General features: G+C 34.4%; 3 protein-coding genes across 3 annotated transcripts; all 3 read right to left on the reverse strand.

Annotated features, from left to right (window-relative positions):
- Positions 1-670: 670 nt before the first annotated feature.
- On the reverse strand, positions 671-1,788 carry LOC112043456 (cytochrome P450 6B4). The gene is made up of 2 exons (XM_024078863.2): positions 1,608-1,788; positions 671-840 (listed from the first exon to the last, which is right to left on the reverse strand). Exons 1-2 carry the CDS (start codon positions 1,786-1,788, stop codon positions 671-673), a joined length of 351 nt encoding a protein of 116 aa, XP_023934631.2.
- Positions 1,789-3,787: 1,999 nt separating this feature from the next.
- On the reverse strand, positions 3,788-8,814 carry LOC112043505 (cytochrome P450 6B1). The gene is made up of 2 exons (XM_024078970.2): positions 5,453-8,814; positions 3,788-4,955 (listed from the first exon to the last, which is right to left on the reverse strand). The coding sequence occupies exons 1-2, from the start codon at positions 6,822-6,824 to the stop codon at positions 4,786-4,788; spliced, it is 1,542 nt and encodes a 513-aa protein (XP_023934738.2). The 5' UTR covers positions 6,825-8,814; the 3' UTR covers positions 3,788-4,785.
- Positions 8,815-11,924: 3,110 nt separating this feature from the next.
- On the reverse strand, positions 11,925-15,732 carry LOC112043446 (cytochrome P450 6B1-like). Its single transcript, XM_024078852.2, has 2 exons — positions 14,382-15,732; positions 11,925-12,766 (listed from the first exon to the last, which is right to left on the reverse strand). Exons 1-2 carry the CDS (start codon positions 15,730-15,732, stop codon positions 12,600-12,602), a joined length of 1,518 nt encoding a protein of 505 aa, XP_023934620.2. The 3' UTR covers positions 11,925-12,599.
- Between the last annotated feature and the right edge of the window lie 974 nt (positions 15,733-16,706).

Below are 16,706 nucleotides of genomic sequence, written 5' to 3' on the forward strand. Positions count from 1 at the left end.
GGTTAAAGATAGCTCATTAAGCCCGGAATATGCACTTCGCCTCGTGACTAATGGGGATGATGACTAAGTTTAAATAAATTGATTTTTATGAGACATTCGGGTAAATAAGGTCAATGTTAACTATTTTATACAAAATAAACAAAGAATGTTTGGATATTTGCAAAATAAATAAGATTATAAAATTTCAAAATCTATAAATTTTTTTTTATCGTAATTAGATAAAAATTCATACAGTTTTAGCTTCCTTACATTAAATGTGACAATTTTCAATAAATGAACTATAAACATAAACGCACAAATAACAAAGATATTAGTGATTTTGTTTGAACGCCCATACAAATCTAACGATCAGCGAGCCAACGACGTCACTAGTTCGTGCCATTTTGTATGGAGCGTTTTCAGGGATCCGCGGCAGCGCCGCAAATCTGACTCTTTAAATCCCTGTAGCTCCGAAAGTAATGATCGCAGATATCCTGTTACTTTTACTATTAGCAAATTGCTTTACTATTAGCATACTCTTAATTTCTATACAATTTAAAAAAACTGTCATCATCCCTATTGCGAGCAAGAGGCAAACCGATAACACTACTTTTTTTCCACAGAATACGAGAGTACATAGACAATCTTTAACATAAACATATTGGAGTAATTGTGAATATAAATGTCTCTTTCACTTCTTTCTTGGAATAAGATTTAAATGTATCCCTCCTTTTGGTGCAGTAACAACGCGCTCTGGATCAAATGAGATAGTCTTTGGCGTGTTCTTGGATACTTCGACACGAAAATTGCGCAACAGCTTTATCACGCACAGGCGACTCTGGAATCTTGCAATAAGCATACCTGCAACAATCAGATTTTGTTCAATAAATTCACCTCAGCTAAACGTTTTGACAGCCTCCGTGGCGCAGTGGTGTGCGCAGTGGATTTATAAAACGAAGGTCCTGGTTTCGATCCCCGGCTAGGCCGATTAAGATTTGATTTGGTCCAGGTTTGGTTGTTGGGAGTTATCACCCTACCGGTACACACCCTACATACCACTAAGCGATTTAGTGTTCCGGTATGATGACGTGTAGAAACCGAAAGGGGTGTGGATTTTCCTAAGTTAGCCCGCTTACATCTTAGATTGCATATCACTTACCATCAGGTGAGATTGTAGTCAAGGGCTAACTTGTAGAGAATATAATAAATAAAATGACCGGTACCGACGACTTGAAATATTCTCCGAGGCACAGGGAATAACTCCACTAAGTTTCCAAATCTGGACTGAGAATTTTTACTAAAAAATTCTTGAAATCAAGAAAACTCAAACCAAATTAAAATAAATAAGTACTCAAACCTCATAATCAAGTTCCACATAGGATATTTTACATGTTTCGATTCTCTTTCTACGATCGCAAACAGTTCTAAAACTACATAAATGTATGGGAATGACATTTATTACATACATACATACAGGTAGGTCAAGTGATCAACATCTGTCATTCCCATACATTTTTTCTAGTTTTCGAAGCGTTTGCGATCATAGAAAGAGAATCTTCGTGCCGCTTGGCTACAGGGGCAGATATAATTATTATAATTTAAGCAAGTTTTTAAATAATTCAACTTACCGATGCAGTATCGAGGTCCAGTACCAAAAGGCATAAAAGCGCAAGGATGTCTTTTACTCTCATTCTCGGGCGAAAACCTCTCTGGATCAAATTTGTTGGGATCTGGGAAGTATTTCTCATCGTAACTGATAGCTAATGTTGGCACAAATATAATAGTCCCTTTCTCAATAGTTATATTCATCCCTGGTATATTATAATTTGTGTTTGCTCGACGTTGTAAATCTATTACAGGATATTTTCTGAGAGCTTCGTTAAAAGCTTTTTCCATGTAAGTAAATTCACTTATTATCTCATACGTTATGTTTCCATTGTGTCGATCTAGTACTAGATCAATTTCAGAAATTACTTTATCCTGTATTAGAGGATTAATGGCTAGTTCGTACAACATAAAAGCCACAGTAGCCGCACTGGTTTCATACCCAGCTACATATAATATAAACGCTTGAGCAGCTATTACTTCATTAGTCAACACACAATCAGTTGGATTTGTTGTTTCTTCTGTTTTTGTTATATTCAACATTTTCCCTTGATTTATGAGTTCCAAAACTAAATCAATGAAGTCCTTTCTGTTGGAAGGCATACCATTCCTAGCTTCAATTGTTTCTTTTATTAATCCAATAAAAAAGTGCGTTAGTTCTTCGCTAAAAAATGATGTATTTAGTTTTTTTAGCACACCGGGATATAATAAATCAAACTCATTTGCAATACTTCTTGAAAACGTCATTTTGTCAATTTTAATCATTTTTTCTAGCAGTACATCGCTGTCAGAGCCTATATCAAGACCGAAAATGGAAGCGAAAATAGCTGACATTGTAAATTTTTGAACCAGTGCGTAAATTTCTTGTTCCTTTTCAACTTTCGTGATTTTTTTGACATAGTCTACAAATATATCACCTCTGTCATTAATTAAATGGACCATATTTTTCAATTTACCCGTTGTAAATAAAGGAGAAAACAAATTTCTCAAGGGTCGCCAGATCTCTGACTCCGCGTGGAAAAGGTTAGCTCCTAAACCTTTTTCACTCATTCCAAAACCGCGATCGTCGAAACAATTAAAATCTTTTATCAGAATTTGCTTTGCTAAATCCAAGTCCCTTATTAGCAAACTAGGTTTAGTCATTCTATAAAAACCGACAACTTTCTCATTCGGATATTTATCGTAAATCTGTTTATGTACAACGGCACCAGTCGATTTTCTAAGAACGAAATCTTTGATATTACCAAAAATTAGTGATGGTCGCGGACCGCAAACATTTTTTGACTGCCAGTACTTAAAAGTTCTTTTAAAATAATAGTACACTAAAATGCTGACAGTTAAAAGGACAACCAACACGTAAAGAAAAAACATTTTGCAATGTTGTCTTGATGATGACAACATGGAAATAATAACTGCACGAATCAGGTGTCGTGCTTTTATAGGACTTGATACTTGATACTTAATTCGTATCCATTATATAGCAGTAAAAAATCCTTTGTCTGACAGTTATACAGTTTTATTTTGATTAGCCGTCTTTATAAATTATATTATTCACCTCTTGTTTTTGTTTCAAGTTTTATAAATAACAAATATGTATGATATACCTATATGTACATTTAGTACATTGATTTCCAAACTTTTACTGGACCGATATAATGTCCAGTTTAATTCAAAAAAGCATTCAACAGAATAACTAAAATGTAAATAAAAAACTTTTTGTTCATTATATTGTCCGACTGTTTATTGATATCGTGCCAGTCAAAATATGTGGTTTTTCACAAATTACGTAACAAAAAATAAAAGAAAATTTGGTGCAAATGTAGATGTTTCGAAGTAGTTAAAATATTTATAAGTCGAAAACATCCGAATGGTGGATATTATTTCCAAAAAGTACTTATTGGGGTGTAGTTAAGCTAAAAGCTAGTAGTATTTTAATTAGTAACGAATCAAATCATCGATATTTTGAAAACAATTCCATTTTTATCGCTCAGAATTAAGATAACGACTGTATTGACGAAAGAGATTTTGGAAAAACAAAATAATCTTTTGTTTACATATTTTTAATTACTAGGGTCATAACCCAGATTTGCAACGAGCGGCTGCGTATATCAACAATTCTTGAAAGGCATAGGTAAATATTGAAAGCCATTTATTTTTAATTATTATTTTTTACATTGTATAATTATATTAGTTCTTATAAATGTAACATTATAATATTATAACAATCGTGTACATATTTTAATTAAGACTAAATTACAGCTAATATTACGAAAATTAGGGTCAGTTCACACTGAGACGCGACGCGGTGCGTACTTTTTTGGACAGAGGTGATTAACAAAAGTATATGCAGGAAATGGAAATGGTTACTGGAAATGTTTAGCGATCCTTTTAAGGGATGATTTATATTAGACCGGGTCGCGCCTGGGGCGTGCCATGTACGTCGTCCGGCCAGGGCACAGATTTGATACGTTAAATACATTTTGTATGAAGCAGTTCATATTACACAGTGCATGCAGAATAATCCATGTCCAGCCCAGGCCAGTTTACTGACGTACAACGCTTATCTTACCACTGCATCACCTCGTCTTGTTCAGCCTCAGGCACGCGTCACGGGGCTATCACGTCTCTATATCTAAGTGTCTTAAGGTTTTAATAGGGATGCTTAAGTATCACTGACCTCAGGTATATAGAAAAAAATATTCCATCAACTTTTTAAAAGAATTAAAAAAGAGATTTTTTGAAATCTATATTTGTGCTCATGTACACCAAAATAATTTGTTAGCTGTTAATCCCTACTATCAGCCCATAACGGGATCGCTATAAATTTCCAGCAGTAAGTATATCTCATTTTGGCTGGTGGGAGGCTTCGGCCGTGGCTAGTTACCACCCTACCGATAAAGACGTACTGCCAAGCGATTTAGCGTTCCGGTACGATGTCATGTAAAAACTGAAAGGGGTGTAGATTTTCATCCTCCTCCTAACAAGTTAGCCCGCTTCCATCTTAGATTGCATCATCACTTATCATCAGGTGAGATTGTAGTCAAGGGCTAACTTGTAAAGAATAAAAAAAAAGGAACCATCGGTGGTCTACAACTGGTCTCGTTGTGAACTGACCCTTACAATCAAAAAATCTTTTTGATATTGCGTCACTTCATATCATAAAAATATTGAATCGCTAATGAATAAAATTGTCACTTCTTTTTACTTCTTTCGTGGGATAAGATTCAAGTATATCCCTCCCTTTGGTGCAAGAACAACGCGCTCTGGATCAAACGAGATGGTGTTAGGTGTTTTCTTAGACACTTCGACGCGGTAATTGTGCAATAGCTTTACCACACACAGGCGACTCTGGAGTTTTCCAATAAGCTTTCCTACAAAATAAAACAATGTTCAAGTTAAATTTAAACATCATAACCATAATCGTAGTGATAATGCTAGATAATAATGCAGACAGGGCCAAGGCTGACAAATGTTTGTCACCGTTACGTTCAGTGTTAAATGTAACAATAAATGAGAACACCGTTTTTGCGATAATTACACCGTATACTGTCCTGATACTAATATCTTCTCAAACTGAATTGCTACTGAGAAATTTCCAAAACAAAAAAAAAGCAACATTTTTCTAGCCTGAGCCAGGATGCAAACTCACAAGCAAGTTATCCAAGTTATCCATAGATCAACGGAGTAGTTGTCATTTTCACATGATCCTCAATAGCACAGTGATTCCGAAAAATGAGACCAAATCGGGAATACGTGTACTATTATGATTGTACTTTCTGCTATTTGTCATATTTAAAAAATGGTATGGCTAATATTATTTAAGAAAATGTTTTATACTTGTTTCCAATCTATAAATCAAATTACTTACCGATGCAGAATCGAGGACCGGTACCAAAAGGTATATACGCACAAGGATGTCTTTTACTTTCATTTTCGGGGGAAAATCTCTCTGGATCAAATTTATCAGGATTTGGGTAATACTTCTCGTCGTGACTTATACCTAAAGTTGACACAAATACAATCGTCCCTTTCTCAATAGTTATGTCCGTTCCAGGTATGTTATAATTTGCTTTTGCACGTCGCTGTATCTCTACAACAGGATATTTTCGAAGAGTTTCATTAAAAGCTTTTTCTAAGTACGACAATTCACTCATTGTATCATACGTTATATTTCCATTATGTCGGTTTAATACTTCCTCAATTTCAGTAATTATCTTATCTTGTATCGGAGGATTCATGGCTAGTTCATATAACATGAGTGCCATAGTAGCAGCGCTAGTTTCGTAACCAGCTACATAAAATATAAACGCTTGAGCAGCTATCACTTCGTTAGTCAATTGGATACAGTTAACTGCACTTTCATCTTTGGTTTTGTTGGTCTCTAAAATATTTCCTTGATTTTTTAGTTCCAACACTAAATCTATGAAATCTTTTCTATTAGACGGCATACCATTTCTACCTTCTATACTATCCCTAACCAAACCGATAAAAAAATTCGCGAGTTCTTCTGTGAAAACCGAAGCATTAAACTTTTTTAGCACACCAGGGTATAGCAAGTCAATCTCATGTGCTATGTTCCTCGAAAAAGACATCTTGTCAATTTTTATCATTTTTTCTATGAGTAAGTCGTCATCTGAACTAATATCTAGTCCAAATATACAAGCGAAAATAGATGACATTGTAAACTTTTGAGCGAGTGTATATACTTCTTGCTCTGTTTCTACTTCTGTGATTTTCTTGATTTGGTTCACGAATACGTCACCTCTTTCATTGATTAAATGGACCATATTTTTTAATTTACCAATTGTAAATAGAGGTGAAAATAAAGTTCTTAGTGGCCTCCATATATCAAATTCCGCATGAAACATATTCGCTCCTAAGCCCTTTTTACTCAATTCCGTGCCGCGGTCATCGAAAGTGTCAAAATCTTTAATCAAAATTGTCTTAGCCAAATCTAAGTCTCTTATTAACAAACTAGGTGATGTCATTCTATAAAATCCCACAAATTTCTCGTTCGGAAAGGCATCGTAAATCCGTTTAAGTTCTACGGCAGTAGTTGATTTTCTCAAAACAAAATCCTTGAAATTGCCAAAAAAAGGCAGAGGTTTCGGACCGGGAACATTTCTCGATTGCCAGTATTTAAAAGTTCTTGTAAAATAATAATACACTAAACAACATATAATCACAAACACGAAAAGAAAAAACATTTTACACAGTTGACTTGATATACTGCAAGACATTAATAATGTATTGTACAAATTGAGTTTTGCTCTTTTATAGGCTTACATAATATTCATATTAAACAAACAACATAATCAACTAAAGATAAAGAGTAATTTATTGCATTGTCCTTACCTTACCTGAGTTATAGTGAATTTAATAACAGATATACAAAAAGAAGGAGTTTCTTTACATGTAAAATAATAAATTTTGAATTTCCGCTGTTTTTTTTTGCCTTTGGACCTATTGACTTTTTTATCTAAACTGTGATCTTAACTGATGTTAAGTGACGATGCAGTCTTCGATGAAAGCAGGCTTACTTGTATGAGGTACAAATTAAGGCCTGGCCCTGGTCGTTAAAATGGCCTGATAATGATGGTGATGGATAATAAAACAGCATTTTTTGCGGTCATACCCAAGCTCAAACTTTTTAATAATAATCAGGGGATTTTTCTTGACACATTGTTTTTTTCCTATTCCATACACTGAAGTAAAACTTACACAGAACTGACCGTACCGACTAAACTAAAAAGCAAAAAATAACATAATATTATGTTCTAACTATTGATCATTTTGAAGGCGGTGCTAACTCGATGATTTATTAGGTCGAGCCATGTAAGAATATCATAAAGATTAGATTTCTCAGACAGTGTTCTTTCAGATACGGCTTAAATTAACACGAATCGGTTTAACACCGCCTTCAAACTTAACTAAGAAGTTAGCGCATACTATGAGGTTATTTTTCCCTTTTAGGTTTATTCGCTACGTTTTATGTTTTTCTAACTAAAAATAATTATACAAATCGGCCCAGAAGTCTTCGAGTAATTAGAAAACATACATACAAAAAAAACATGGACTCGAATTGAGAACCTCCTCCTTTTATTGAAGTCGGTTTAACAATTGTGAACGTTGTAAAAATCCCTTAGTAGCTTCACTTAATCTAATAATGTACATAAATATAAGCATCGACTTATTGTATTAGCAGTTGATTTTTTCTGAATAAATAAAAAAAAATACGTGATGTAACCAACGCCATTATGTTGTACCTACTAGGTACAATTTAATGTCTTTGTACGGAACGAATCTAAATTTGGAATACTACGAACACTCTGCCGGCTTCGATAAATTTATACGAGTATGCTGCTGCATATTATATTCTTTTGAATATAATATTATACTAAATGATTTGCCAACCGTGACACCATTATAAATAAACGCCCCTTAACTTAACTAACAAAAAGTAATGAAATAAACTAAGCTAAAACAAAATATTACTAAAATTTTTCTCTTTTGTATGCGCAAATATGGCGCTCACTTAAAGTTTTTAATCTCCTACGACAAGTACCATATCATCACCAGAAATTTTCATTTTCAAGAAAAATAACTTTAAAAAAAAAATGTGCAGCTTTGTTGTAGACACGGTCGTGTGTTGTACGTGAATACACGCTATCATTTCATTCATTTTTTTCATATTCTTTTGCTTACGCTTGACTGCAATCAAAATAGAAAGCAATAATGAGGTCCAAGATAAAGTGCCTAGAAGATGCCTATTCACTCTTGCCTTGAAGGTGATCAAGTTGTACGTGTCAGGAAACACAGACGCCGGAAGAGCATTTCACATCTTAGCAATTCTTATTAAAATCGTTGATGCAAAACGTTGACTGGACCTCGACCACAAAAGGATGCTATTTGTCATGGCGTCTCGTTGCTCTGTGGTAAAATAGGGAATGATGAACTAGATTGTAATGTCCCTATACACAATCTCTAAAGTATAAAATATAGGTTGCACCTTTTGAATGCTTCTCTATTGCTGGACATAAGACTAAAAAAAGCTTATGACCAGCAGTGGAGAACCATAGGCTGATATTATGATATATCTCTTTAAAATTTTTATATCCTAAAACACCTGCTTATTAGAAATGATTAAAGTTTACTGTGGATTTCTGACGTCAAGTCAAGTTGTTTCATGAGGCTTTTTGATCATCATTATTGTATAATTCAACTCTTCTACTTTCATTTCTTTCACTTCTTTCTTGGAATGAGATTTAAATGCATTCCTCCTTTTGGAGCAATAACAACTCGCTCTGGATCAAATGAGACAGTTTTTGGCGTGTTCTTGGAAACTTCGACACGGAAATTGTACAGCAGCTTTATCACACATAGACGACTCTGGTATCGAGCAAAAGACATACCTGCAACAAATTGTACCATATTCTATCATTGCAAAGTTACAGATTGATTTATTTTCAAGACATCATGGGATATTGTATATAATGTATATACTCGTAAATGTAAAGTTAACTCAAGTTTGTTGGGTTGAAACCCTTGTCATTTTAGAAAAATGGATACAAATGATTTTTTATGGTATATTTGACAAACTTTCGGTCTAATTTTAATTTCGGTTAATTTCAAGATTTTCAAGTTTTATAAAATATAAAATGGCATCATGCCAAGACCAGCATGATATTTATTTGTGACTCACAAATCATGTAGATAAAGGTGCATTGTCGTACTCACCAATGCAGGTCCTAGGGCCAGTTCCAAAGGGAATAAAGGCACAAGGATGTCTTTTACTCTCATTTTCAGGTGAAAATCTTTCTGGATCAAATTTATCAGGATTTGGGTAATACTTCTCATCGTGACTTATAGCTAATGTGGGTAACAATATAATTGTCCCCTTCTCAATAGTTATATCGGTCCCAGGTATATTATAATTTGATTTTGCACGTCGCTGTATATCTATTACAGGGTATTTTCGGAGAGTTTCATTAAAAACTTTATCCACGTAAGACAATTCATTAACTATCTCGTAAGTTATATTTCCATTGCATTGGTGTAAGGCATCATCGATTTCGGCAATTAATTTTTCCTGAATAAGAGGATTTATGGCTAGTTCATACAACATAAACGCCACAGTAGCAGCACTGGTTTCATACCCAGCTATATAGAAAATAAACGCTTGCGCAGCTATCACGTCGTTATTCAATTGAACACAATCAATTCCACTTTCATCTGCTCTTTTTGCTGTCTCTATTATATTGCCTTGATTATTCAGTTCCAAAATCAAATCTATGAAATCCTTTCTGTTAGAAGGCTTACCATTCCTTTCTTGCATAATATCCCTTACTAAACCAAAGAAAAAATTGGAAAGCTCTCCAGAAAAGAATGTCGTATTAAATTTTTTCAAAACACCGTGATATAATAAATCTAACTCTTGAAAGATATTTCTTGAAAAGGAAATGTTATCAATTTTCATCATCTTTTTTAAAAGTAAGTCATTATCTGGATTGATATCAAGTCCAAAAATACAAGCAAAAATAGATGACATTGTAAATTTTTGAACGAGTGAGTACACTTCTTGCTCTGATTTGACTTTTGTGATTTTTTTAATTTGGTCAAGAAAAATGTCACATCTTTTATTAATCAAATGTGCCATATTTTTAAGTTTACTTGTTGTAAACAGAGGTGAAAATAAACTTCTTAGGGGCCTCCAGATATCTGCTTCAGCGTGAAAAAGATTAGCACCTAAACCATTTTTGCTTATTTCCATGCCACGATCGTCGAAATTATCAAAATCCTTTATCAAAATTGTTTTTGCCAAATCCAAATCCCTAATTAACAAATTAGGTGTTGTCATTCTATAAATGCCAACAAATTTTTCGTTTGGATATTCATCGTAAATTTGTTTAAATACTACGGCTCCATTCAATTTTCTAAAAACGTATTTTATTATATTGCCAAAAAATGGCAATGGTCGGGGGCCTGGAACATTTCTCGAATGCCAGTATTTAAAAGTTCTTGTGAAATAATAGTACACTAATATCACAAATACTATTGAAACGTTGAGAAAAAACATTTTACACTGTCACTCTGAAGTAGCACAAAAGAATAGTAGAAAATACTATATTATGAATACGGTTAAAAACCTTAATACATTAAGTTTATTTAATTTTCATATAAATCACTAAGTGCGCAGGTGATAAAAATTAAAATATTTACTTCTTTTGGAAAATTAAAATATAGAACAAGTTTTTAATCCGCTAAATGTAATGCATACCGATTTTCTGCAAAATCACGAAGTTAAATTTGAATATAACTTCTGCCTTCGATTTGGAGGGCGTAGACTTCAGTCTGGGGCATACACATCCTACTTTTCGGTTACATGCATTCGAAGAAATTATATATCACGTGTCTCGAACGAAAGATATCACCTGCATATCTGAATTATCTTAATTATTTACGTGTGTGCTGAAATCCAAGTAATTTAACCTACGGTACCCTACACTGCGCGTGGCTCGAGGTGAACTTGGCCGTTTTTTTATTTGGATCTACAGACACGTGCCGTGACCTTCATTTAAATCTTTGTTTGCAAAGTTCGAGCGTGTACGATAACGAGTATAATAATTAATTATTATGTAAACTTACGTAACGTAACAATAATTAGCTCGTGTACACTTTTTGTAACGTTTTGTGAATCACGCTATCCATACCATACCTTATTTCCAAATTTCAGGTAATTCGGTTCAGTTGTCACGATGTGAAAGAGTAACAAACATTCACACTTATTTAACCATCAGTTTTACGGCAAATCCCGCAAATACCATGGATTTTCCTAAATTAACTTATAGGCTACTTTCATAGGATAAAAGTAGCCTATGTGTTAATTTAGGCTATAATAAATCTACGATTTAAATTACAACCAAATAGAAGTAGTAGTTATAGAGTAACAAACATACAAACTTTCGCGTTTATAATATTTGTAGGATGTAGTCGTACAATAACGAGATAGACTTAACAATAATTTGGCGCGTGTTTATGTATGTTTTTTATAATATTCCCACATATCAATTTACCACAAACTTAATGGTAAATTAGATGGCAGATAAATCCGTATTACCGGCAATTTGCATAGAATACCTAGGCAATATGTCTAAGACGTTCAGATAATGTATGAAATAATAGTATTCCTAATTATAATAAAAAATAAGTTACTATGATAATTTATTATGAAAATTTACATTAATGATAATATTATTTAAATATATTGCTTACGGTACGCATCGGACTCGTCGCTACATTTTTGTATTTAAAGTCATACAAGTGTGTCCACTGATCCAATACGTATGATGCGACTAATGGCAGGCGTCCACAGATTTGCATCGTACGTATCGGACTCATCGCATCAAACGTATTTTTAATTTACGTACGTATATAAAATCCGTTTGATGCGATCCGTGCGATGCGGATCAGTGGACGAACTTGTATGATTTTTTATACAAAGAATACTAAAATCCGTTTGATACGATGAGTCGAATACGTACGATGCGGATCAGTGGACGCCTACGTTTAGGGGCCTTTCAAGTAATACGTAAGCACTGTAGGTTGAGTGTCTTTGCTTTGATTATTTGTGACTAAATGATGCCGCGTGGTTTCACCCGCGTGGTTCCCGTTCCCGTAGAAACATGGTGATAATATATAGCCTACAGCCTTCCTCCATAATTGGGCTATATAACACTGAAAGAATTTTTCAAATCGGACCAGTAGTTCCTGAGATTAGCGCGTGCAACCAAACAAACGAACAAACAACAAACTATTCAGCTTTATGACATGGGGCGTAGGGTAGTATAGATGGTGATAACGTCAGCAGTATATAGAGATATAGAGAAAAAAGCATCAACAATGATTACGTAAGTTTGGCAGGGGAGATAAGAGCTCCGCATACAAGGAGAATGGGTGGTAAAATAATTGTACAAAATCTGCTTGCGTATAACTTGAACGGATTACATAATGATTTTTCATTTTCTTGGAATAATATTTAAATAAATCCCTCCCTTTGGAGCAGGCACCACATGCTGTGGATCAAATGAGAGGGTTTTCGGCGTGTTCTTGCAAACCTCCACGCGGAAATGGTACAACAGCTTCATCACACACACGCGACTCTGGATTTTTGCAAAAAGCATACCTGCAACAAATTATCCAAGTTATTACTGATAACAAGTTTTATCAAATACCTTAATAGCGCTACAATTTAAAAGATATTGTGTAAAATCTGCAAAATAAAACATATTATGCAAGCTTAAAAATTCTGCTTCTCAGCGAGCTATGTATAAACAGAAGTGATATGCAAAAACAGAAGTGATATGTATAAACAGAAGTATTGGATAGAAGCAGGCGTTACTTTGCGGAAGTTCATCATGATTATTTATTGATTTATTTATTTTGCTATCCTCCACGAAAAGCCGACGAACCCATGCAACAACGACACCCAGGTCCGACTGGGTACTTGGTCCTACTGGGACTCTAGAGTCAACATCTCCTGAGGAAGCTCCGGTTTCAGAGTGACGTGACGTGACGAAGTGAGAAACGTACGTAATAATTTAAAAAGAAGTGAAATGTATAAACATAAGTGATATGCATAAACAGAAGTAATATGCATAAACAGAAGTGAGATGCATAAACAGAAGTGATATGCATAAACAGAAGTGAGATGCATAAACAGAAGTGATATGCATAAACAGAAGTGAGATGCATAAACAAAAGGAACCTACTACTAAAACTTCGCTTGATTCGTTGTCCGTTCGCCCGTCCGTCCGTCCGTCTGTCATCAGGCTGTGTCTCTTGTTGAGCCGTGATAGTTAAACAGTTGAATTTTTCAAAGATTACCTAGTTCTGTTGCTGTTGTATTGACAAGTGCTATAAAAACAGAATACGACAAATATTCAAGGGGGCATACAACAAACGTGATTTTTTTGCCGTTTTCATAGATACCTAATGGTATACTGAACCCTTCGTGTGCGAGTCCAACTCGCACTTTTCCGTTTTTTTTTATATCGTCATTCTTATCAAATAAGTAAAGTAATTCAGGTATTTAAAGAGTATTTTCTTTTTCACATTATGTAATGTAAAGATAACGGTTATCAGAACGAAGTGCAGACGAGAAAGTCAGAAAATTCAGAAGCCAGACTTTCCACTTCCACCACCACTCGATTTTGATTGATTTTCGGTCATATCCAATGAACCTTGCGTGATGACCAAATAGACGTAGTGGTTAATGACTGAACGTCGCAGGATGTAGGTATGAGTGGACCTCCTCTCGTAATACACATACACCCAAACACACCACCCATCCGTAATATAAATCGCAATATCCTGACGTGAAACACTTGAGGGCATCGGACTCATACTTTGAGAACTCACAAGAGCAAGACAAGCATACACGTAGACATGCCGTTCTCGTATAGACAACGAGCGAGCGAGGCAATCCGATGGAACTACGGAGTTAATGTAGTGGAGATGTGATTGTAAAATTCCATACAAGGAAAACTAACCGTACGAGTTGATGCGGTTTAGGTCGGGTGCTGCGTGTCATAATTATAATATAGAAGGAAATATGCTAAGTTTAACGTTCTAACTACAAATCGTTAATGAGTCCTCATGAGAAAAACGCAGCTAAGTTAAGAGGAAGTATTTAGAAAATGCAAGTTTCGTTATTTACATATTTCGTACCTAACGTACTCGTAGTTTGACTTTAATATTAGTAAGAAGTTCGTTAGAGGTTAATAAATCAGATTACTTACCAATGCAGAATCGAGGGCCTGTACCAAAAGGTATAAAAGCACAAGGATGTCTTTTACTCTCATTTTCTGGAGAAAATCTCTCTGGATCAAATTTGCTTGGATCTGGAAAATACTTCTCATCGTGACTTATAGCCAATGTTGGTATTAACACGATTGTCCCTTTCTCAATAGTGACGCTCGTCCCTGGTATATTATAGTTTGCTTTGGCCCGTCGTTGTATATCTGTTACTGGGTATTTTCGAAGAGTCTCGTTAAAAACTTTTTCCATATAAGTCAATTCATTAATAATTTCATACGTTATGTTTCCATCGTGTCGGTCGAGTACTTCATCAAGCTCGGAAATTAGCTTATCCTGTATTCCTGGATTCATTGCTAGTTCGTACAACATAAATGCCACAGTAGTCGCACTGGTTTCGTACCCAGCTGCATAAAATATAAACGCTTGAGCAGCTATCACTTCATCAGTCAATTTTACAGAATCAATTAATTTTACGGTTTCTTCCGTTTTAGTTGTTTCCAAAATATCGCCCTGATTTTTTATTTCCAAAATTAAATCTATGAAGTCTTTTCTGTTAGAAGGTACACCATTTTTTGCTTGCATGCTGTCCCTTACTAGATTAACAAAAAAGTTACCAAGTTCTTCAATGTAAAAAGAAAAGTTAAATCTCTTTAGTATACCAGGATATAATAAATCTAAATCTTGGGCAAAAGTCCTTGTTATTGATAATTCATTAATTCTAGTCATTTTCTCTACGAGCAAGTCACTATCAGAGCTAATGTTAAGTCCAAAAATACATGCAAAAATAGATGTCATTGTAAATTTTTGCGCGAGTGAGTATACCTCGTGATCTTTTTTTACTTCCGTAATTTGTTTGATGTGCTTAACAAATATGTCACCTCTTTCACTGACTAAATGGACCATACTTTTCAATTTACCTGTTGTAAATAAAGGTGAAAATAAACTTCTAAGGGGCCGCCAGATGTCTGATTCAGCGTGAAAAAGATTAGCACCTAAGCCTTTTTTACTCAATTCCATGCCGCGATCTTCAAAATTATCAAAATCTTTAACACAAATCGTCTTCACCAAATCCAGGTCTCTTATTAACAAACTGGGCGTGGTCATTCTATAAATACCAACAACTTTTTCATTTGGATATTCATCATATATTTCTTTAAGTATTTCTGCAGTAAGCGATTTTCTAAGAACGTAGTTTTTTATATTACCAAAGAATGGCAATGGTTGTGGGCCGGACACATTTTTCGATTGCCAATATTTAAAAGTTCTTGTGAAATGATAATACACTAAACACCCGAATATCACAAACACTGCCGGCGTGTAAAGAAAAAACATATTGCACGGTTGCTCTGATGTATGAATAGATAAAAATAATGTGCGATTTCAGACGCTTTTATAGTATTATTATAAATTATTATCTATCACATAGCAAGGGAGCCGGTGGATAGGAACGTTTGTAAAGTTGAAATTAACTATCACTGAAGTATGATTTTGAAAAACAGATTGTGACGAACGTAATTTACACTAAAAGCAGGTACATGAGACCTAACATGCGTTATATGCGGGAACAGTGCGTTTTGTGACAGATCTCTTCTAGGAAAGTGCTATCACCAAGATCCATTGCTACGTTTGGTCTGAAGTTGACGTTGTAATAACAATTTCTTAAGATACATTTCTTTCCTCATTTCGTATATGGTGAGGTATTACTTAAGTAACTACTACAATCAATTTTGCCACATTAGTTACTCAAATAGCTAGATCAACTTAGCCATCTGCTTGTGTCCCTAAAACATAAACAATTATAATGACATTATACATCATGGAGGCAAAGTGGAAGACAAAACTAGTAGCATAATATAATAAACATTATCTTTACATTATTTAAAAAAACAATGCAATTTTTATTACCAATAATAAGATAACATGTATAATATCTTTAATTGGCTAATACAATCTTAAAACAAAACATTTCGTTTCCATAATATGACTTGCAATATTGGGTAAGATACAAACGACTTGGTAATCGCTTTAAAACACAAAGTCAAGCATTTATTTAACTGTTTATGACATATTTTAAGACACGATAAACAATTATGAAGGACAGGATTGCAGGCAAAAGAAGAAAGAAGAAGTCCTAGCTACGAAACATAAGTGGACTGGCATAAAGCTTGACTGGCTTCATTTAATGGAGAGACACTTAAAAAGAAAGAAAGAAAATAAATTTATTCATATCTAAAAGTTACAGACAGTCAGTACCCTCTCCTTATTACAGCATGTCTGTCTGTAAACCTTAAAAAGAAAGGGTGTAC

Source organism: Bicyclus anynana, chromosome 12 (assembly GCF_947172395.1).
Source record: "Bicyclus anynana chromosome 12, ilBicAnyn1.1, whole genome shotgun sequence".
In the NCBI taxonomy this organism is placed as follows: domain Eukaryota; kingdom Metazoa; phylum Arthropoda; class Insecta; order Lepidoptera; family Nymphalidae; genus Bicyclus; species Bicyclus anynana.